Source organism: Pectinophora gossypiella, chromosome 29 (genome assembly GCF_024362695.1).
Source record: "Pectinophora gossypiella chromosome 29, ilPecGoss1.1, whole genome shotgun sequence".
Lineage (NCBI taxonomy): Eukaryota > Metazoa > Arthropoda > Insecta > Lepidoptera > Gelechiidae > Pectinophora > Pectinophora gossypiella.
Window position 1 is genome coordinate 2,575,571 of NC_065432.1, and position 18,910 is coordinate 2,594,480.

The following is an 18,910-nucleotide window of genomic DNA, read 5'->3' on the forward strand; positions in this document are numbered from 1 at the left end:
TGTTGCCATTTAAAAAAAATACCATAGTGAAATTATCTATTCAACTAGCGCCCTCTCTGGATACCTAAAACTAATGAAAGGTAAGGCTTTCATACATGTAAGGTCATTAGTTCTTTTTAACGGCAATAGATGGTGCTAAAACATTAGAAGTTTTGCTATCACCCGCTAGATGGCAATAGTATTTAAGTTTTTCTATTGACCGCTAGATGCCGCTAACTCATAAATTCAAATGATTATAGTTTCTGTGGGTACGAAAGTTCATAATAAACTAGCGATTTTTTCTCAATCTTCGAAACGAAATGAGCTGTTGCGATTGATATTTCGGTTATTTTATTCCAGTGAACAAAACCATTCTAAAGAAAATGTTAATCACAACTAAATTACGTAAACTGATGATAGGTAAGTACTTGTAAGTGATCTCAAACTACCTCCGAAAACGTTTAAGATAAGATTATTTGCCATAAATGCAGTGTGACAGATGTTAAAAAAAAGTATAGTTTACCGTGCATTTAAATTACATAAATCATGCAAAATTTATAAAATTTAAAATATAAAAGTTAAACACAAAAAAGTTAAGTTAAGAAAAAAAAGTTTAGTTAGTTAGTTAGTTGTTTGTAACACTGAAGGATTTATTTCTGTTAAATGATATTTATAAGTTTATGTATTTTGTATTGTCAACACGTCGCAATTCCATAGAACCCATTGGGAGTTACTGATGTAAGTAACAAAAAAAAACGACAACATGGGTAACTAAAATTATTTATTAAAACTCAACATCACATAAATCATTTTATACACATTTCTTAATCTTACACTACTTTGTATAATCTACATTACAAATATTCAGTATAAATCTTGTCATGTGCCTACATTACCTACTTTGTATATATTTTTACGATGTTATTACATCATTTTGTTGATTAGAATATAAAATATTCGATTCTTGTTGAAATTACATAAAGCTTGAGGTTGGTGAAATTCAGTTACTCTTCCTTAAAAGTTAACAATGTCGATTGCGGTTAGAAGCCACTTTAAATGTTTTATCACTAACACAGTTGGCTCGACCATTATAGAATAAGAATAAAATAAATTTATTGCCAGTAACAATTTACATTTGCTATATAAACTAAGTACTTATAGACGGCGATACGGCTCACCTATCACGTTGGTCTAACAGAAAGCTCGGTGAGGTGTGGGTACTTAGTTCATCTTGCGATGGAGGTACCTCTGGCTACCCCGATTGAAATATAGTCGTGAGTTAAATGTTTTATTGCTTCAGAAACAGTTTTCCACCGATCTCAAGCTACAGACTAAAACATAAACATTGATTTTTAACACTTTTCTTACTTAAAAGTTAAGGAATTTTAATATTGTCCCATGTTGTGAATATATAGTTTTGTTTCGATCAAAACGGGTATAAAAATATCTATATAGAAATACATAGTATAGGCTAGATATAGACATAAAATGGACGAGTCAATTTCCCAATAAGGTGTTTTGAACTTCTATACAAGATTTGTTTGGTTATAAATAATCGCAGAAATGGCAAATAATTTCAATCTTCCTTGATTAATTAATACCAGGTGAGAGCCTCCAGTGCTCCCCATTTGTCCGGCCAAGTAGTTAAAAAAACTATCACGTTAGTCTAATAAAGCTCGATGAAACGTGGGTACTTCGCTCATAATGCGATGGCTGTACCTCTGACTACCCCAATTGGGCATATGGCGTGAGCTTATGTTACGTCGTTTTTCTAGGAATATACTTTTCGACATCTTTGTAGGATATTTTTGTATCCAAAATGGTTCCTATAAAGATTTTTTATAAAAATCTAAATATAAAAGGAAGAATAAATTATTTGCCACTTTTTTTAGTCTTTCTGTGCATTTCAATTTCATTTGGATAATTCTCAACCATTGTACAGATCACCTCAATTCTTTTTTATTGTAAATAATTCGTATTTAGTTTAGTACGGCCTTGTCTCCGCATAGTTAATATAATATTTGGTCTGATGTGTGTGTTACTGTGAACGGAAATAAACATGGAAATATTCTTGTGGCTAAGAAATGACGCAACGAAAACCTTACCGCGGATGGCGGGATTTCAAAATCGTACTAGGGGCCTGTTTAATAAAACTTACAATTGTAAATTACAACAATTTGGTGTTCATTACGTAGCTAATATGAAACTGCAAAATATTCGTGATCACAAACTCCGCAATGTACATCAAAATGTCATTGTAATGTACAATTGTAAGTTTTATTAAACAGGCCCCTGGCCTTTATTGCTGTGGCATAAAGGTATAAATCGCGCGCCATTTGTCACTTACCAGTACGTCAACTGGGTCGTGTACAGTCATGAACAATATCATGTACCCACTTTAGAACTCTGTCGCACTATCATTTTTGACATTTAATGAGACTTACGGTTCAATTTGGCAAAAAAGTTAACGTGACATGGTTTCAAAGTGCATACATATTAGTACACGTGACCGTACTAGGTTCAAGATAAATTATCAAATTCTGATCACTAAATAAATACAGATCTAAAACTAACGAAAAACATTATTTTTTTCTATTCTTTTAGGTATTTATTTGGTTTGTTTCCTTTTGTTGGTTGCCTGGAAGAAATTTCTTTAGAGCAATAAGGCCGCCCAAGTTGTACTGTATTCATGTGTTATGTCTGATTGTTGAAATTTTAGTTCTGTGCAATAAAGTATATTTGGTTTGATTTAACTTATTTATGAATTTTAATAGTGATGTTCCGAATATCCGTATCCGCGGATCTTTACACTAAATATCCGTATTCAGATCCGTATCCGCGGATATACATTTTTAACGATCCGGCACATCACTAAATTTTAATCAACAAAAACTTAATAAGTCTGACATTTTATCACGTTTTTCTATGACGTCACAGTGTGCTTTTTCATACAAATTCCATAGTAATTTCGTGTTTTGACGTTTAGAAAAAAGTAACTGATTTGACTAGTTGGTAACTAGCCTAATTGTTTACGAAACGGCGTAAATGATTACGCTCAGAAATAGCGGCATAAAATCAATAACATTTAACGTGATTTTTGAATATTATTTTGCTACTGTGATTGTGTTTTGTATTGTGTGAGTTTTGTCGTAAATAATCAACTGCAGCGAGTATGGACACTGCTTCCATGTTTATTCCCGTTCACCTGTATGTACGTTGCCTTCTGTCGCGCGTCACGGCGCCTCCTTTTTTATTTTAAGGTCGAGCACTACATCTGTAAAAAAAACTCAATTTTATTATATTTAAAAATGAAGGCTCTAACATGATGGACTAATGTTATGGGCGATAGGCTGATCCCTTATCACCATAAGGTTCATCATATCCATCTTTGGAATTCGTATCAACAGTGGCTGCAAGTTGTCTTTGATTACTTGTGGCTCTGCCCACCCCATTAGGGATTACGGGCGTGAGTTTATGTATGTATGTATGTAAAAATGAAGGTGTGTCGGTGAAGGGTGGGTACTGAGTTCATCTTGGGATGTATGTACCTCTGACTACCCCCATTAGGATATAGTCGTGGCTTATGTTCTGTAAAAAATGTTGCCTTCTATCATAGAATAAGGAATAATACTACGTCGTCATCATCGTCATCATCATCAGCTCATTAACTTCCCCACTGCTGGGGCACGGGCCTTCCCTATGGATGGATAGGTAGATCGGGCCTTAAACCACTACGCGGGCCCAGTGCGAATTGATGGTTATTAACGACTGCTAATGCAGCCGGGACCAACGGCTTAACGTGCCTTCCGAAGCACGGAGGAGCTCCAGATGAAAACTTTTTTTTGTGGTCACACATCCTATGACCGGCCTTTGCGAAAGTTGCTTAACTTCAACAATGGCAAACCGAGCGCGTTTACCGCTGCGCCACCGAGCTCCTCTCCGCCCTCCACCAACGTCTGAGCTAGGTTTACCCCACTTTACCCCACATATATTCTTCTTCTTATATTCTTATTCACATATCCTAGTTATATTAATAATAAAAAAAACCTGAACTCACCCTCATTGTCCAAGGTCCCCAAACAGGCGTAAGGGATGCGTCTCGGCGCCGACTGCTTCCTCCCATGAGCCCTCCTCTTCTCGTGCTTAACCGACAAATTCAAAACGCCCTCCTCTTCGCACTCTATACTCTTCCCATCGCCTTCTAAATCTGGCTGGGTTTTACCGTTTAAAAACTTCTCGTTCGAAATAAAAACCGTCTTCGCAAATATCTTCTTTTTGTCTTTGAACATATGGTTGACGCTGTTCTGAACGATTTTGTCGATGCGGCACTCGAATATATGTTTGTCCCTCTCTATCTTGTTGTCTTTGAAGCAGTCTGAGAGTAGTGGCGTCTTTGTCTCGCATACTGTGATCTTTTTGGGCGCGTCTTTGGGCTGAGATTCAGGGGTCCGCACGGGGTCGAGGCTTGGCACCTCTGTGGGGTCTGAGCGGGATTGCAGGACCTGAAATTAAAAATAACCAGTAAATTTAATTCTAAAAGCTAATCGAATTATAATTTAATTTTAAAAGCTGAATGCTCCGTCCCTTTCTATCAAAACAACTTTCCATCAATGTAGCTTCTTCTTTTCTCGTGTGGGTTGTGAAGTGGATTACCAACCTCACCAACTCTGGTGTCAGGGTTACTATTGAGCCGCCAAAGGCCCCATGACATGACTCATGTAACGACTACTAACTTACATCAGTAAGTCGTTACCGGGACCAACGGCTTAACGTGCCTTCCAAAGCACGGATCATCTTACTTTCGGACAATCATGTGATCAGCCTGTAATGTCCAATGACCAAACTAGGGATCACAATATGATTTTTGTGATATTTCCCCACCGGGATTCGAACCCGGGGCCTCCGGAGCGTGACCACGGACCACGGAGGCCGTTTCCATGTATGTAGCTTGGTGGTAGCTTATGATGCTATGAACACGTGATGCCTTCCTATTAATATTACTTTCTAGCTTCCAGGGGGGTTAAAATGGCGCATGTAAAAGTAAGTGCGCAATGCAAACAAATGTCAAATAGCAATATTGCTTTCTTAGATGAATCGCTTCGATGTGGCCATTTTAACCCCCCTGATGCCGAGTGGTTATGTTACATTTTTCAACGAATTTCGATTCGATTTCAATTTATTCAACTACCCTATTGGTGTAGTCAGAGGTACGAAAGTCCAAAAGTCCAATCAGTTTCTTGCAAAGTAATAAATTAACTGGTTGCATTCAAGACCTCCTGGTTACATGTCGTTTCTGTAATAGACCAAAAACACGTACAAAAACATAAATTTTATAATTATGACAACTAATGGTTCATAATTTCACCACTGTTTACAAATAATTCGCTGGGCTCAGTGACTGCACTTTTGCTCTACGATCGTACCTCCATCGCAAGATGAACTAAGTACAGTCATGAGCAATATAATGTACCCACTTTAGGACTCTGTCGCACTAACATATTTTTGACAAATTTTGTCAAAAAAGTTAATGTGACATGGTAACAAAGTGCATACATATTAATGCTCGTGACCGTACCCTACCCACACCTCACCGAGCTCCCTGTTAGACCAACGTGATAGGTAAGCCGTATCGCCGTCTATAATGGTCGAGCGAACTGTGTTAGTGAAAACTGAATTTGAGACGAATTAATAACTCATTGGTGCAACTCTGATAAAACTCGATTTAAAAAATCCATCTGCTTATATCCGTATAAACAAAGAATTACAAGAACAAGGAGGCAATTCGTTTTTTTTTTTGTATTTTCAACGACATTTTCATTTTGCGACGCGAATAAGAAACTACTTTCCAAATCAACTTTTAAATTAAATTCAAAATCGTTTATTTCGGACAAAGTCCATAGAATGTTAGTATTCCAACGACTTATAAACTAGTGTTAGTAAGACATTGGTGCTAATTCCTGTAAATACCATCTAATTTTATTTTAAGTTATACCTGTTATTTTCTTACCCGCCGAAAAGGAAAGGGACTGGAGTTGAATAACCCGGGCGAATTAAATAGGCATTTCGCTCATACGCAACCCGTTTGACGTGTGCTGTTAACCATTTTTTTTTTATTAAGGGTTATGGCCCGGATTCTGTTAACTTAATTATGTCGGATTATTGGCCAATAAAATTTCTGTCAAAATTTGACGAATTTTATTCTTGTCGATTGAACTTAAAATAAAATGAGGTGCCTGCAGGAATCGGGGCCAATGTGTCACCAAAAGCATCCTATCAGTCCTAAGAGTCTGCTTACCACGAGACCATACGAGAACTTACTTGAGTTTTTTTTTTTTGGTTCAATAAAGTGTATTTGTATTGTATTGTGCTATTCGGGAGAATTTCAGAGAAATATTTTCTAGAGCGCGATTTTTTCGTTGTCGGGTTTTAGTTTTTCTTTTTATATGTCTTTTTCTTTATTTACAGGTACTAAGCACGTAGCCAGATGTCCCCACTAACCCTGAGGGTGGTGTTGAGCATGCTGGTCAACTGGCAATTGAGCGAGCAGTGTTGGTGGGGAGGCGGCCAGCGCACCACCACCATGGATCCGATGGAACCCATCAGCAACCACGGCGTCGGCCAGAAGGCACACAAGCCCAAGGACATGTGGAACGGCTGGCAACCACCCCCTGGTCATTACATAACCCATGGTATAAGAAGACCAGGTATCCTCAATCCTATGACAAGTCGCCATTGCTAGCCCTTGATGACGTAAGTGTTACCATTCAATTGGTATCTCCAACATTCCAAGGACGTAAATTATATTATTGAAAATTAAGTGAATTACTGACTAATGTATTTAATTAATATTATTTGTCCGTAAGTATTTTACTAAAAGTACAAAATTTCCTTGCAAAGTAAAAACATTGGATTTGGTTAATTTATTTTTTTACGAAATGGTTACGCAGGGTGGGATGACGTCAGCTGGGCTAACCTTGAAATGTTAGCTGTCAGTTTTGAGCATACCTGGTTTTCTTATACCAATAAGAACAGTAATAGTATTAGTGCATTGGTAATGTTATTTCTATGGTTATTTCTGCAGACACCTCCTAATTTAACTTTATGTTATACCTGTAATTTTCTTATCCACCGAAAAGGAAAGGGACGGATGATTGACAACCCTTAATTTTAGGAAGAATTAGTAAATGAATGGATAACCCGGGCGAATCAAAAAGGTATCTTGCTGGTATGCAAACCGTTTGACGTGTGATGTCAACTTAATTCTGTCGGGTTATTGGCCAGTGTAAAATTTTTAGACGGTTGTTTTAGATTTGTGTTTAAAATTGACGTGTGTTCCATAAATTTTATGCTTGTCGATTACCCGTCCCTTTCCTTTTCGGCGGATAAGAAAATGACACATATAACTTAAAATAAAATTAGATGGTATTTACAGGAATTAGCACCATTATCATAGTTAAAATAAAACACATAATAACTGGTTACGGATTCGGGAGTCTCATATCCCTGCTTTAAACGCGGTAAGAACCCGTTATTACATGATGGACTAATGTTGTGGGCGATAGGCTGATCCCTTATCACCATAAGGTTCATCATATCGATCTTTGGACTTCGTATCAACAGTGGCTGCAAGTTGTCTTTGATTACTTGTGGCTCTGCCCACCCCATTAGGGATTACGGGCGTGAGTTTATGTATGTATGTATGTATGTAAGAACCCGTTATTATGTGGTTTTAAAAGCGGGATTGTAATGTTACAGGAATGCCAAATTTCACGACGTACGTGGCGGCCTACAATAAAAGACTGGAGAATATACGGAAGAAGAAGGGACTGTATGGAGCGCAGTACCCTAAGGGCATGGGCCCTGGTATGCCTGGCTCCCCGGGCTGGCCTAAGGGATGGGTAGGCAAGTACTCATGTTATTTTGCAGCATTTAAAGAAAAAAAGAAGAAAGGAGGAAGAAAGAAGAAAGAAGAAAGAAAGAGGAAAGAAGAAAGAAAAAAATATTCAAGGACCTAACAGCTTCTGTGGTCCAGTGGCTGAGCGTTAGGCTCACGATCTGGAGGTCCGGGTTCGATTCCCGATGGGGACATTGTCGAAATCACTTTGTGAGACTGTCCTTTGTTTGGCAAGGACTTTTCAGGCTTGAATCACCTGATTGTCCGAAAAAGTAAGATGATTCCGTGCTTCGGAGGGCACGTTAAACCGTTGGTCCCGGCTATTAGCCGTAAAAATACCTCCACCAACCCGCATTGGAGCAGCGTGGTGGATATGCTCCATACCCCCTCCGGTTGATTGAGGGGAGGCCTGTGCCCAGCAGTGGGACGTATTTAAGCTGTTTATGTTGTGTTATGTAATTAAATAAATAAATAAAATGTGCTGGTAGGTGTCGGGCCGGGCAACGATGGCAACCCGCCGCCGCCGTGGTCCTACGTGCCCGTCAACACCGGGAAACCCAAGTTTTGCTTCGACCAACCCATATCTGGCGACTGCCCCGACGGATATCCCAAGACACGGTACGTACAATAAAGAGTTCTTCCATCGAAAATTCTTCATTGCACATTCAGGGTTTTAGTAGCACCGTACCGAATGAGGGGGATGATTCAGACCATGATTCTGAGTTGATATCAAGTGGAATTTTCCGTAAAAAAATAATGATTTTCTTTAATTACATTCAGTTTCATACTTTTGCTAACATAGTTTTTCCCTAAAATAGTAACATGGAGAATGCTACACCGACAAGAGCGTGGCTCTTAAATTAGTGATGTGAAAATAGGTCCCATTATCCCTGTAGTGTGTACCTCCACACCTGTTATATACATATCTGTGTTATATATCATATCCAACGACAGACAATAAACGACCGTCTTATTCAGTGCATCCCTTTGGACTTGTATATCGCCATCTATGTTTTTGCGTGGCCTGGGAAGTCCCTAATTGGATATCTATCCACATTTGTCTACCAGATACGGATATAACCCATTCATGGACGAGTGCCAAGAGTTTGACTTTGTCTGCCGAGGCAACCAGAACAACTTTAAAACCAGGGAGAAATGTGAGGAGATGTGCATGGGCGCGTCAGAGAGCGCGTGCGACACCCAGGGTTTGGGGACCATCGATGACCACTTGGGATAATTATAACAAAGAGATGAATATGCGTTTTTTTTATTCACACTCGCTTTTACACACATACAGTTATACGTCTCTATAATTTACTTATTATAATGTATTCTTCTCTTTCAGTAGTTTTATTATTATAAGTAAGTTTTATTTATTCAAATTCAAATTCAAAAATATCTTTATTCAGTAGGTAACATAGTTACACTTTGAATCGTCAATTTTTACATAACGAACGTCTCATCCGCCTAAAACTACTGCAGCTTCTCACAAGGTTGTGAGAAGCTGCAGTAAGTAAGTAAGTAGTAGTGCGGCTATACAGGTGTATAGCCGGGGAAAAGAAGCCGCAAGAAAAACCTCGGCACAGGGCCCTAGACGTTCTTTAAAAAAATAAAAATAAACATAAAATATTGGTATACAATTGAGTAATTTAGCTGCCTAATATCAGTTCTCAGACAGTTAATCCCATGCATTCATATCTTCTAATTAATCACTAACCTTATAATAACCTTTTTTTTACAAAGTTTCTGTTGAATTACTGCCTTAAACTGTTCAAAGGTAAATTCTGACTGTCAATGGGAATCTTATTGTAAATACGTACACATTGCCCCTTGAAAGATTTAGTGATTTTATCTTCTTCTATCGTGTGGGTTGTGAGGTGGAAGACCAACCTCATCAACCCTGGTGTCAGGGTTATTATTGAGCCGCCAAAGGCCCCTGGCATGACTCATGTAACGACTACACTCACGTCAGTAAGTAGTAACCGGGAGCAACGGCTTAACGTGCCTCCCGAAGCACGGATCGTCTTACTTTTTGCACGATGAGGTGATCAGCCTGTAATGTCCTAACTAAACTAGGAATCACAAAGTGTTTTTTTGTGATATGTCTCCATCAGGATTCGAACCCGGGACCTCCTGATCGTGAGCCCAACGCTCAACCACTGGACCACGGAGGCCGTTGATTTTTTGCAGTCGACTGACATGTTAGTTGTAATGCAGTGGACTCACGTGGAGGAGGTGCCCCCGCAGCCGCAGGCAGGCGGCCCTCGTGTGCTCCAGCTGCTGCAGCAGCGCGCGGCGCTCGGCCCGCGCGGCCCCGCGGCGCGCGCGCACCGCCCGCAGCTCGCGGGTCAGGCGCCGCAGCTGCTCCACGCTGCGGCGCCGGCTGTTCTGGGACGCCACCTGCAACGCGCGCCCCTCCGGGGTCAGTTCGCGCATACAATCACTACGTATACAACGGCAACTCCCCGCTCCCCACCAGCGGCTGAGCTAGTTTACCTCACCCCCTCAGTCTTACTGTCACACCCACAAGTCACATAAGTCACATAAGCTCTTTATTTTTCACTTTCCTTCCACCGACTGTAATTGGAATACCATTGTATTTAAGTCTATAAATTATGTAATACAAACTGGATTTAAAAAGAAAAGAAAGGAAAACATGAAACAGTAGGACCAGGGCCCTGTGCTGCGAGGTTTTCTGGCCACGTCTTTCCCTCAGTGTTACAGATTCCGATGTGGTAGTAGTTTTACAGCTAGTTACATAGTGGTGCTAATTCCTGTAAATACCATCTAATTTTAAGTTATATCTGTCATTTTCTTATCCGCCGAAAAGGAAAGGGACGGGTAATCGACAAGCATAAAATTTATGGAACACACGTCAATTTTAAGCACAAATCTAAACCAACCGTCTAAAAATTTTACATCCGTCAATAACCCGACACAGTTAAGTAGACAGCACGTCAAACGGCTTGCGTACCAGTGACGTACCTTTTGATTCGCCCGGGTTATTCATTCATTTACTCATCATCATCACCAGCCCATTAACGTCCCCACTGCTGGGGCACGGGCCTTCCCTATGGATGGATAGGGAGATCGGGCCTTAAACCACCACGCGGGCCCAGTGCGGATTGGTGGTTATTAACGACTGCTAATGCAGCCGGGACCAACGGCTTAACGTGCCTTCCGAAGCACGGAGGAGTTCGAGATGAAAACTTTTTTTTTTTTTTGTGGTCACCCATCCTATGACCGGCCTTTGCGAAAGTTGCTTAACTTCAACAATCGCAGACCGAGCGCGTTAACCGCTGCGCCACCGAGCTCCTCCTATTCATTCATTTACTCATTCTTCCTAAAATTAAGAGCTGTGAATCATCCGTCCCTTTCCTTTTCGACGGATACGAAAATGACGGATATAACCTAAAATAAAATTAGGCGGTGTCTGCAGGAATCGGGGCCAATGTGTAATTTAATTTTTTTGACGTTCAAAAAGCGCTAACTTTGTAAGCCAATTTTGAAAAATAAATATTTTTGATTTCTTTTTTGAATTTTGACGCCCCAGACATTTCATACAAACGATCTCGGTTTACAAAGACACTACACATTGTTATTATCAACACGTGCAACTGTGTGTGTGACGTCTGAGGGCAGCAGCTTTAGTCATCAAAATCGTATGGCGTCAGACGTCACACACACAGATGCGCGTGTACGATAACGTCAATGTGTAGTGTCTGTGTGAAACGAGGTTTTATTGTACGAAATGTCCGGGGCATGCTTTGGGCTCACGATTCGGAAGTCCCAAGAATCCCAATGGGGACATATCACAAAAACCACCTTGTGATCTCTAGTTTGGTTAGAACGTTACAGGTTGATCATCTGATTGTCCGAAAGTAAGATGATCCGTGCGGAAGGCACGTTAAGCTGTTGGTTCCGGTCACTACTTACTGATGTAAGTATATAGTCGTTACATGAGCCATGTCATTTCTTTGGCGATTTAATAATATCCCTGACATTAGGATTGATGAGGTTGGTACTCCACCTCACAACCCACACGATGCAAGACAAACACGTTATCCCTTGTTCACGGGATCTGCTCACCTAACCTGAAGGTTTGACAGGTCCAGTTTCTTTACAGAAGCAAGACGTTTATGACTTGCAATGCGACACGAAATACTTTGTTGCAGAAAATAAAGGTCCACATAATATCAGCGTCGTGGTTCACGCCGCGACTTGTGCTGAGTGAGGCCCTTTTATCTCAGGACGTCCACCACCACCTTATGATCATTTCGACGAACATCCGTCTTGCTTTTTTGTAATTGTTTTAGTGGAAATTTGATGTTGTTGTCTTTTTTTGTGTGTGGCGCCATTTTATAATAAACTATTTCTATTCTATTCTAAAATGCTCGATCGCCCATTTAACGGTCTTACGATAAATGTACGTCTGACTACCCCAATGTTGTTATGTCTTTTTTAACACTATAGGCTCGAATTTGACCACAGTCTCGCTTTATGGTAAGTGACGGTAAGCCTGTGAAAACCCCAGGAGGCTTCTGAGCTTCTGGAATTGCTGGGTAAGCGTGATTCACACTAGAACACGTTAGTTAGTTAGTGGGCTCTGTTTTCCGCATTTAGACCCTAAGATGGCCCATTGGCCCCGATTCCTGCAGACACCGCCTAATTTTATTTTAAGTTATATCCGTCATTTTCATATCCGTCGAAAAGGAAAGGGACGGATGATTCACAGCTCTTAATTTTAGGAAGAATGAGTAAATGAATGTGTCGGGTTATTGACTGATGTAAAATTTTTAGACGGTTGGTTTAGATTTGTGCTTAAAATTGACGTGTGTTCCATAAATTTTATGCTTGTCGATTACCCGTCCCTTTCCTTTTCGGCGGATAAGAAAATGACAGATACAACTTAAAATAAAATTCGATGGTATTTACAGGAATTAGCACCATTATGCGTGTAATTATTGACTACGTAAGCCAACTTAACTCCTTCCAGAAGCTCAGAAGCCTCCTGGGGTTTTCACAGGCTTCGCGGAGCTGTGATTTACATCAGATCTCTATATATATAATTAGAGCTAATTAGTATAATGCATAAATGTAAACCATGTGGCAGTACTAATTAAATAAATAAATAAATAAATAAACCCATTCCTTTGAGGATTTGTACCCGCTGTGCTGACACTCCCGTGCATTCCAGGATTACATGGCAGTTTCTTCTGCATCCAGACAGCCTCTACAAAGTGGGCTGTCCGTTATCCCTAAATTGAATAGACGTTTATTGAGTGGGCAGTGACCCGTAATGCTGCCCATTACTATTCGGAAGTCGTTACGGTTGAAGCGTAGCAATCGACGACTAAAGGATATCATAGGCATGATATCCGACTGTCTGCATGTGGGCAGCTGTCCCCATCTGTCGTTATGTGGTTGCTGGGTATGATTCCGTACCCACGAGCGTAACTGACTGAAGGGTATCGGGTAGTGGCTGGAGTGACAGGATATAAGCGGGTACATAAAAAAGTGATACAATTACTGCGAATGCGTGAGGCTGTAACATTAACCGTTCTAACGACCGCAGGTAACATTACACGAGCGTCGACAGCATTCTCACGCCACTGGCTCGGCTCGACCGCATACGTACATACCATTTTCATTATTTACTGCGACCAGCGTTACCAACCCTACTGTTTTAACAGTAGATTTGCTGTTTTCACATTGATGACCATGTTTTCTGTTTCATTCCTATTTTCTACTGTTTTTCGCGTTCAGCGCCACCTAATACACTATTATGCAAACATTTTTTGATAACCACTACGCAATAAAACGCAATGACAAACCACTACGTAATAAAACACATTGACACTAGATGGCAGTATTTTCTTTATATTTTTATGCACGCAAAAATAAAAATGAGTGTGAAAATATTGAAGATGGGGCAATTGAAAATGAAACTGAAAAATAATTTTACTTTGATTTTTGTTTTATGTTGCTGTGATTATAAATATATCAATTGATGTGAGTTCTAGTAACTAAGAAAGTTGTTTATTATTTAATTATATGAGCAAAATTATGAAATCTGCCTTTTTTTTCTTTACCTACCGCTTTCTACTGTTTTTTTTAGGCGAGTTGTGGTTTTTTAGTTTTTTGAGGTTGGCAACACTGACTGCGACTTTAACAGCAGCTGTTCTATTTCATAGCATCGCTTGAGAAAAGACTTTGATACCCAAATTGTAAGGTGTTAACTCTAAACTTCAGAGATCGAACTCAGATCAAAATCGGTATCTTTAAACGGCGCCGACTCAACCTATACTCAAATTTGTAATGTGCCTATTAGCCGTAAAAACACCTCCACCAACCCGCAGTGGATCGGCATGGTGGAGTGCTGAATTGATTGAGGGGATGATGAGTGGGACGTATTCTGACTGCCATAGTGGGCCAGCTGTTTTCTTTAGTTCATCTGACCTTCTGACAATCTTATGACATGGTCTGCCTCTCATCTTTTTCGTCGGCCAGACACATCATCTGACCTCTCCTTCAGTCGTATCGGTTTTCCGTTCCACTGAAGCAAGGAGGGGTAAGACGAGTGTGTGCGCCTGCGTTTTGCGCGAACGTCTGCGCACCTTAATATATCCTGCGTACCTGACCGCTTCAGTTTACTCGACTCCGATTGCTGACTAGGAGTCGAAGTGGTCGCCATGGCCGAAATCGGTAGGAGAGATCATCATCATCATCATCATCATTGTATGGGGGTCCACTCTGTCACTTTTTCGTCCAATTTTGTTTTTTGGTTTTCGATGTCTGAGCATGTGGCCTGTCCATCCCCAGAGTGGGACGTAATAGACTTATGTTACGTCACAGAAAACGGAATAATACTACGTATAGAACGGCGACTCTCCACTCCCCACCAGCAGCTGAGCTAAGTTTACCTCACCCCCTCGGTCTTACTTTAGTCTCCAACCATACGGTTGCCATACGGCGTCAGACGTCACACACAGACGCGCGTGTGCGATAACGTGAATATGTACGGTCACGAGCATTAGTATGTATAAACTTTGGTACCATGTCACATTAACTTTTTTGACAAATTGAACTGTAAGTCTCACTAAATGTCAAATATGTTAGTGGGACAGAGTCCTAAAGTAGATACATAATATTGATCATGACTGTACATGTACACCCCAGCCCATTTTTTTTCGTACCCCGCTGGCGGGGGCTGGAGGGACGCGCCGCCACCAGGTAATGTGCTTTTCCTTTTACCTTTACAAACTGTATTTCTTTGTTCCAAATCCACAGCAGTTTGTAATCTTCTTTCGTCTATCGTGTGGGTTGTGAGGTGGATCACCACCCCATCAACCCTGGTGTCAGGGTTATTACTGAGTCGCCATAGGCCCCCGACATGACTCATGTAATGACTACGTACTTACATCAGTAAGTAATAACTGGGACCAACAGCTTAACGTGCCTTCTGAAGCATGGATCTTTTTACTTTTTAGACAATCAGGTGATCAGCCTGCAATGTCCTAACCAAACTAAGGAACTAGGGAACTAGCAGTTTGTAATCCGCCCAGAGTGACATACTAGTCAAATTTCGACTTTGTCATTTCGCAATGTATATACATTACCATGTTTTTACGGGCATGTACACTCCATGAGTGTCCAGGGTCTGGTTATGTTAATAAGCTTAAAAGGCATTTTATAAATGACGGAACCGTTCGTCAATGATTACTTGCTAAATGTTTTCTTTTTTGTTTTTCTTTTGTTCGAAATTAAGACAATTATTTTGTGTAAGTTATGATTAAGATAAGTTATGATTTACATCAGAGTTATATATATAATAAGAGATAATTAGTATCAATGTAAAAATGTAAACCATGTGGCAGTACTAATTAAATAAATAAATAAATACTGATGGCAGTCATACCCGGTTCTTGATCCTCCGCCTCAGACCCTTGAGGAAGGCGAGGTCCGCGTCGGGCAGCCTCAGCGACGACACGCGCTCTGCGTACTTGCACGTTGGCAGCCCTGCCACCTCCTCTACCGTCATGTTGATGCCCCGAGCTGACCAATAATACAATACTATAATAAAGTTATCATTTCCCCAGCCATACAGGTTGTGAGAAGCCTCAGTAGTGGTAGGCGGATGAGAGGTTTGTTATGTAAAAAATTATGATTCAAAGTGTAACTATTTTACCTACTGAATAAAGATATTTTTGAATTTGAATTAGGTTTCCTTCAAAGATGACACAGACATATTTTTTATCAACATTAGAGAATTCTGAAAGGAATAGAGAAAGGTTTTTGTCTAACAGTGGGACTCTTTAGGCTCGACAAGAACATTCTCTATTACATTGTTAAATATTTCCTTACAGGTTGTATGGGCTAAGTTTCCTTTGCCTGCCCAAAAGGGCATCTAAAAAAGAACTTACTTTATTTTTATTTATATTAGCTTTATATGGGCTTTTCGGCGGGAAACGGGAACGGGACAGTTGCTTTCTTCATTGAGTAATCTAAATAATTAATACGAAGTGGTGTTTTGTGGTTAATGATCGCATTAAGTTAGTCGTAAGACATTCGCGAGTGTTATTATATTGGAGTATTCAATAAACAAAGTGTATCTGCCTATTTTCGCTTCGTGTCAGGAAGCCGCTTCATAACTCAAAAGTTTATGTGGACTTTTGAGTTAATTCGTTTGGGGTTCGGAGTAGGAGTCTACTCCGAGGGTGGGGGCTTAGGTTTCATCATCATCACCTTTCATCATTTCATTAATCATCAAGAAAAAAAATACGTCAGACATGGCTGTATGGGCATAGTTCCCTTTGCCTTACCCTTCGGGGAAAACAAAAACAAAAAAAAAAATAGCTTTATGGTAATTATAATTATTATTGTTTGATTATGTGTGGAGGCTTTTTGGCGGGAGACGGGAACGGGACAGTTGCTTTCTTCATTGAATAATCTAAATAATTAATACGAAGTGGTGTTTTGTGGTTAATGATCGCATTAAGTTAGTCGGAAGACATTCGCGAGTGTTATTATATTGGGGTATTCAATAAACAAAGTGTATCTGCCTATTTTCGCTTCGTGTCAGGAAGCCGCTTCATAACTCAAAAGTTTATGCGGACTTTTGAGTTAATTCGTTTGGGGTTCGGAGTAGGAGTCTACTCCGAGGGTGGGGGCTTAGGTTTCATCATCATCACCTTTCATCATTTCATTAATCATCAAGAAAAAAAATACGTCAGACATGGCTGTATGGGCATAGTTCCCTTTGCCTTACCCTTCGGGGAAAACAAAAACAAAAAAAAAAAAAAAATTGATTATGTGTCTAAGTGCATTATGCTCCATGCAATGAAACAATTTTTCTAGTTGCTACCTACCACTTTATTATTTACCATATCAATGTAGGTAGGAAATATATAAGTAAATATTATAGGAAATTATATTTAGTAAAACTAAATAAAATGATCCAAGACTTTATCTCATAAAGGCTTCGGTTCACAAACAAATCACAATAAATTAGATAACTTGTATTAGTCATGCATGCACAAAATATACCAAATGGCACAGTACTTGAATAAATAGCAATAGCAAAAATATAACTTTTTTACAAAATAATATTATTACCGCGAAATAATCTTAACATATTTTCCGGCAAAGAGCATGGGTCATTCAGCCAGGGAAATATGTATACAAAGGAGGTATTTTGCGTCACAACACAAAATACCTGTTGCATATTCCGAGAACACCTAACTTGTCTCAAATTTCATTCATAAAATAGGTCGTAGCATCAACTTACCATCGAGTATTTCTTGGTCCAACTGGTAAGAAGACACCTGCTTCGCATTATCGTCCATTCTTCATATTTAAAAAGTATAGTAAAATATGTTTTTAATATTCTTCTATGTATTTCTTATCACAACTCCAGTACGCTAGGTTAGATTTATAGCTGTCAAACAAATGTCATAAAATTGTCATCAGCTGAAAGGTTTTTTTTATTCCAATTTTAGGTATAAGATTTCGTGTTACGAAAAATCATGTAAAAGAGAAAATAAAGTTTAATAAATTTATGAAAAATAATAAAGAACATCCTAAAAGTAAAGTCTTGATAAGAAATATTATTTTGAATGAAAAGACCATAGACATATAAGAGTATGGACTGGAAATACCTACAAAAAAAACGTGCCACTTCGTCGCATAAAGGCTTTTTGGCGGGAGGCGGGAACGGGACAGTTGCTTTCTTCATTGAATAATCTAAATAATTAATACGAAGTGGTGTTTTGTGGTTAATGATCGCATTAAGTTAGTCGGAAGACATTCGCGAGTGTTATTATATTGGAGTATTCAATAAACAAAGTGTATCTGCCTATTTTCGCTTCGTGTCAGGAAGCCGCTTCATAACTCAAAAGTTTATGCGGACTTTTGAGTTAATTCGTTTGGGGTTCGGAGTAGGAGTCTACTCCGAGGGTGGGGGCTTAGGTTTCATCATCATCACCTTTCATCATTTCATTAATCATCAAGAAAAAAAATACGTCAGACATGGCTGTATGGGCATAGTTCCCTTTGCCTTACCCTTCGGGGAAAACCAAACCAAAAAAAAAAAAAAAAATCGTCGCATAAAATGGCGGCCTTTACTAGGGCTGCAAGCTGTTTCAATACTAGGATTACCATACTCGTACCTACTAGGTATAGCATCTTCTTCTTTGCGAGTCGATGGCGATCGATACTAAATTTTTGCTGACCAATAATAGGTATAGCATTATAATAATAAGTATTCATAAGAGAACAGAAAGGGAAGGTAAAGAGTAATTAGGTGGTGTACTGTATTTTTCGCAAATTTTTCGTGTATGTTTTGTGTAAAACTTGTTCTTTTTGGTATGTTGTGTGCAATAAAGTATATTTGTACCTATTTGTAAAGGGTTTAGTCAAGATTTATCTAAGTAGTTTCCTTAACAACTCTATAACATTGATTACATTCTTTATTGCGCACAATTCGAATCCACCTGGAGTGTATAATGAAACATAAATTATAACGTAAATCTGTTTATT

The 18,910-nt window shown here is 39.4% G+C and overlaps 2 protein-coding genes across 4 annotated transcripts; one reads left to right on the forward strand and one right to left on the reverse strand.

Annotated features, from left to right (window-relative positions):
* Window positions 1-324: 324 nt before the first annotated feature.
* On the forward strand, window positions 325-9,221 carry LOC126379601 (uncharacterized). Of its 3 annotated transcripts, none has more exons than XM_050028421.1 (5): window positions 325-399; window positions 6,445-6,650; window positions 7,735-7,881; window positions 8,362-8,491; window positions 8,942-9,221. In XM_050028421.1, the coding sequence occupies exons 2-5, from the start codon at window positions 6,464-6,466 to the stop codon at window positions 9,108-9,110; spliced, it is 633 nt and encodes a 210-aa protein (XP_049884378.1). In that variant the 5' UTR covers window positions 325-399; window positions 6,445-6,463; the 3' UTR covers window positions 9,111-9,221. The 3 variants fall into 3 exon arrangements, with proteins under 3 accessions (XP_049884378.1, XP_049884377.1, XP_049884376.1); XM_050028420.1 differs by lacking the exon at window positions 325-399 and adding an exon at window positions 524-746; XM_050028419.1 differs by lacking the exon at window positions 325-399 and adding an exon at window positions 524-717.
* LOC126379577 (uncharacterized) lies at window positions 744-17,803 on the reverse strand. The gene is made up of 5 exons (XM_050028383.1): window positions 17,661-17,803; window positions 15,792-15,928; window positions 10,100-10,273; window positions 4,037-4,481; window positions 744-3,253 (listed from the first exon to the last, which is right to left on the reverse strand). The coding sequence occupies exons 1-5, from the start codon at window positions 17,716-17,718 to the stop codon at window positions 3,213-3,215; spliced, it is 855 nt and encodes a 284-aa protein (XP_049884340.1). The 5' UTR covers window positions 17,719-17,803; the 3' UTR covers window positions 744-3,212.
* Window positions 17,804-18,910: the final 1,107 nt, after the last annotated feature.

Bases quoted from the DNA above. Each gene is read 5' to 3' on its own strand.
- LOC126379601 (XM_050028421.1), top strand. From the start codon at position 6,464: ATGTCCCCACTAACCCTGAGGGTGGTGTTGAGCATGCTGGTCAACTGG. The intron at 6,651-7,734 runs GTCATTACATAA...GTAATGTTACAG, and splicing joins CGGCTGGCAACCACCCCCTG to GAATGCCAAATTTCACGACG. The intron at 7,882-8,361 runs GCAAGTACTCAT...ATGTGCTGGTAG, and splicing joins CTGGCCTAAGGGATGGGTAG to GTGTCGGGCCGGGCAACGAT.
- LOC126379577 (XM_050028383.1), bottom strand. From the start codon at position 17,718: ATGGACGATAATGCGAAGCAGGTGTCTTCTTACCAGTTGGACCAAGAA. The intron at 4,482-10,099 runs GTGAGTCCACTG...TTTTAATTTCAG, and splicing joins TGCGGGGGCACCTCCTCCAC to GTCCTGCAATCCCGCTCAGA. The intron at 3,254-4,036 runs GTGAGTTCAGGT...TTTTTTTTACAG, and splicing joins GGGGACCTTGGACAATGAGG to ATGTAGTGCTCGACCTTAAA.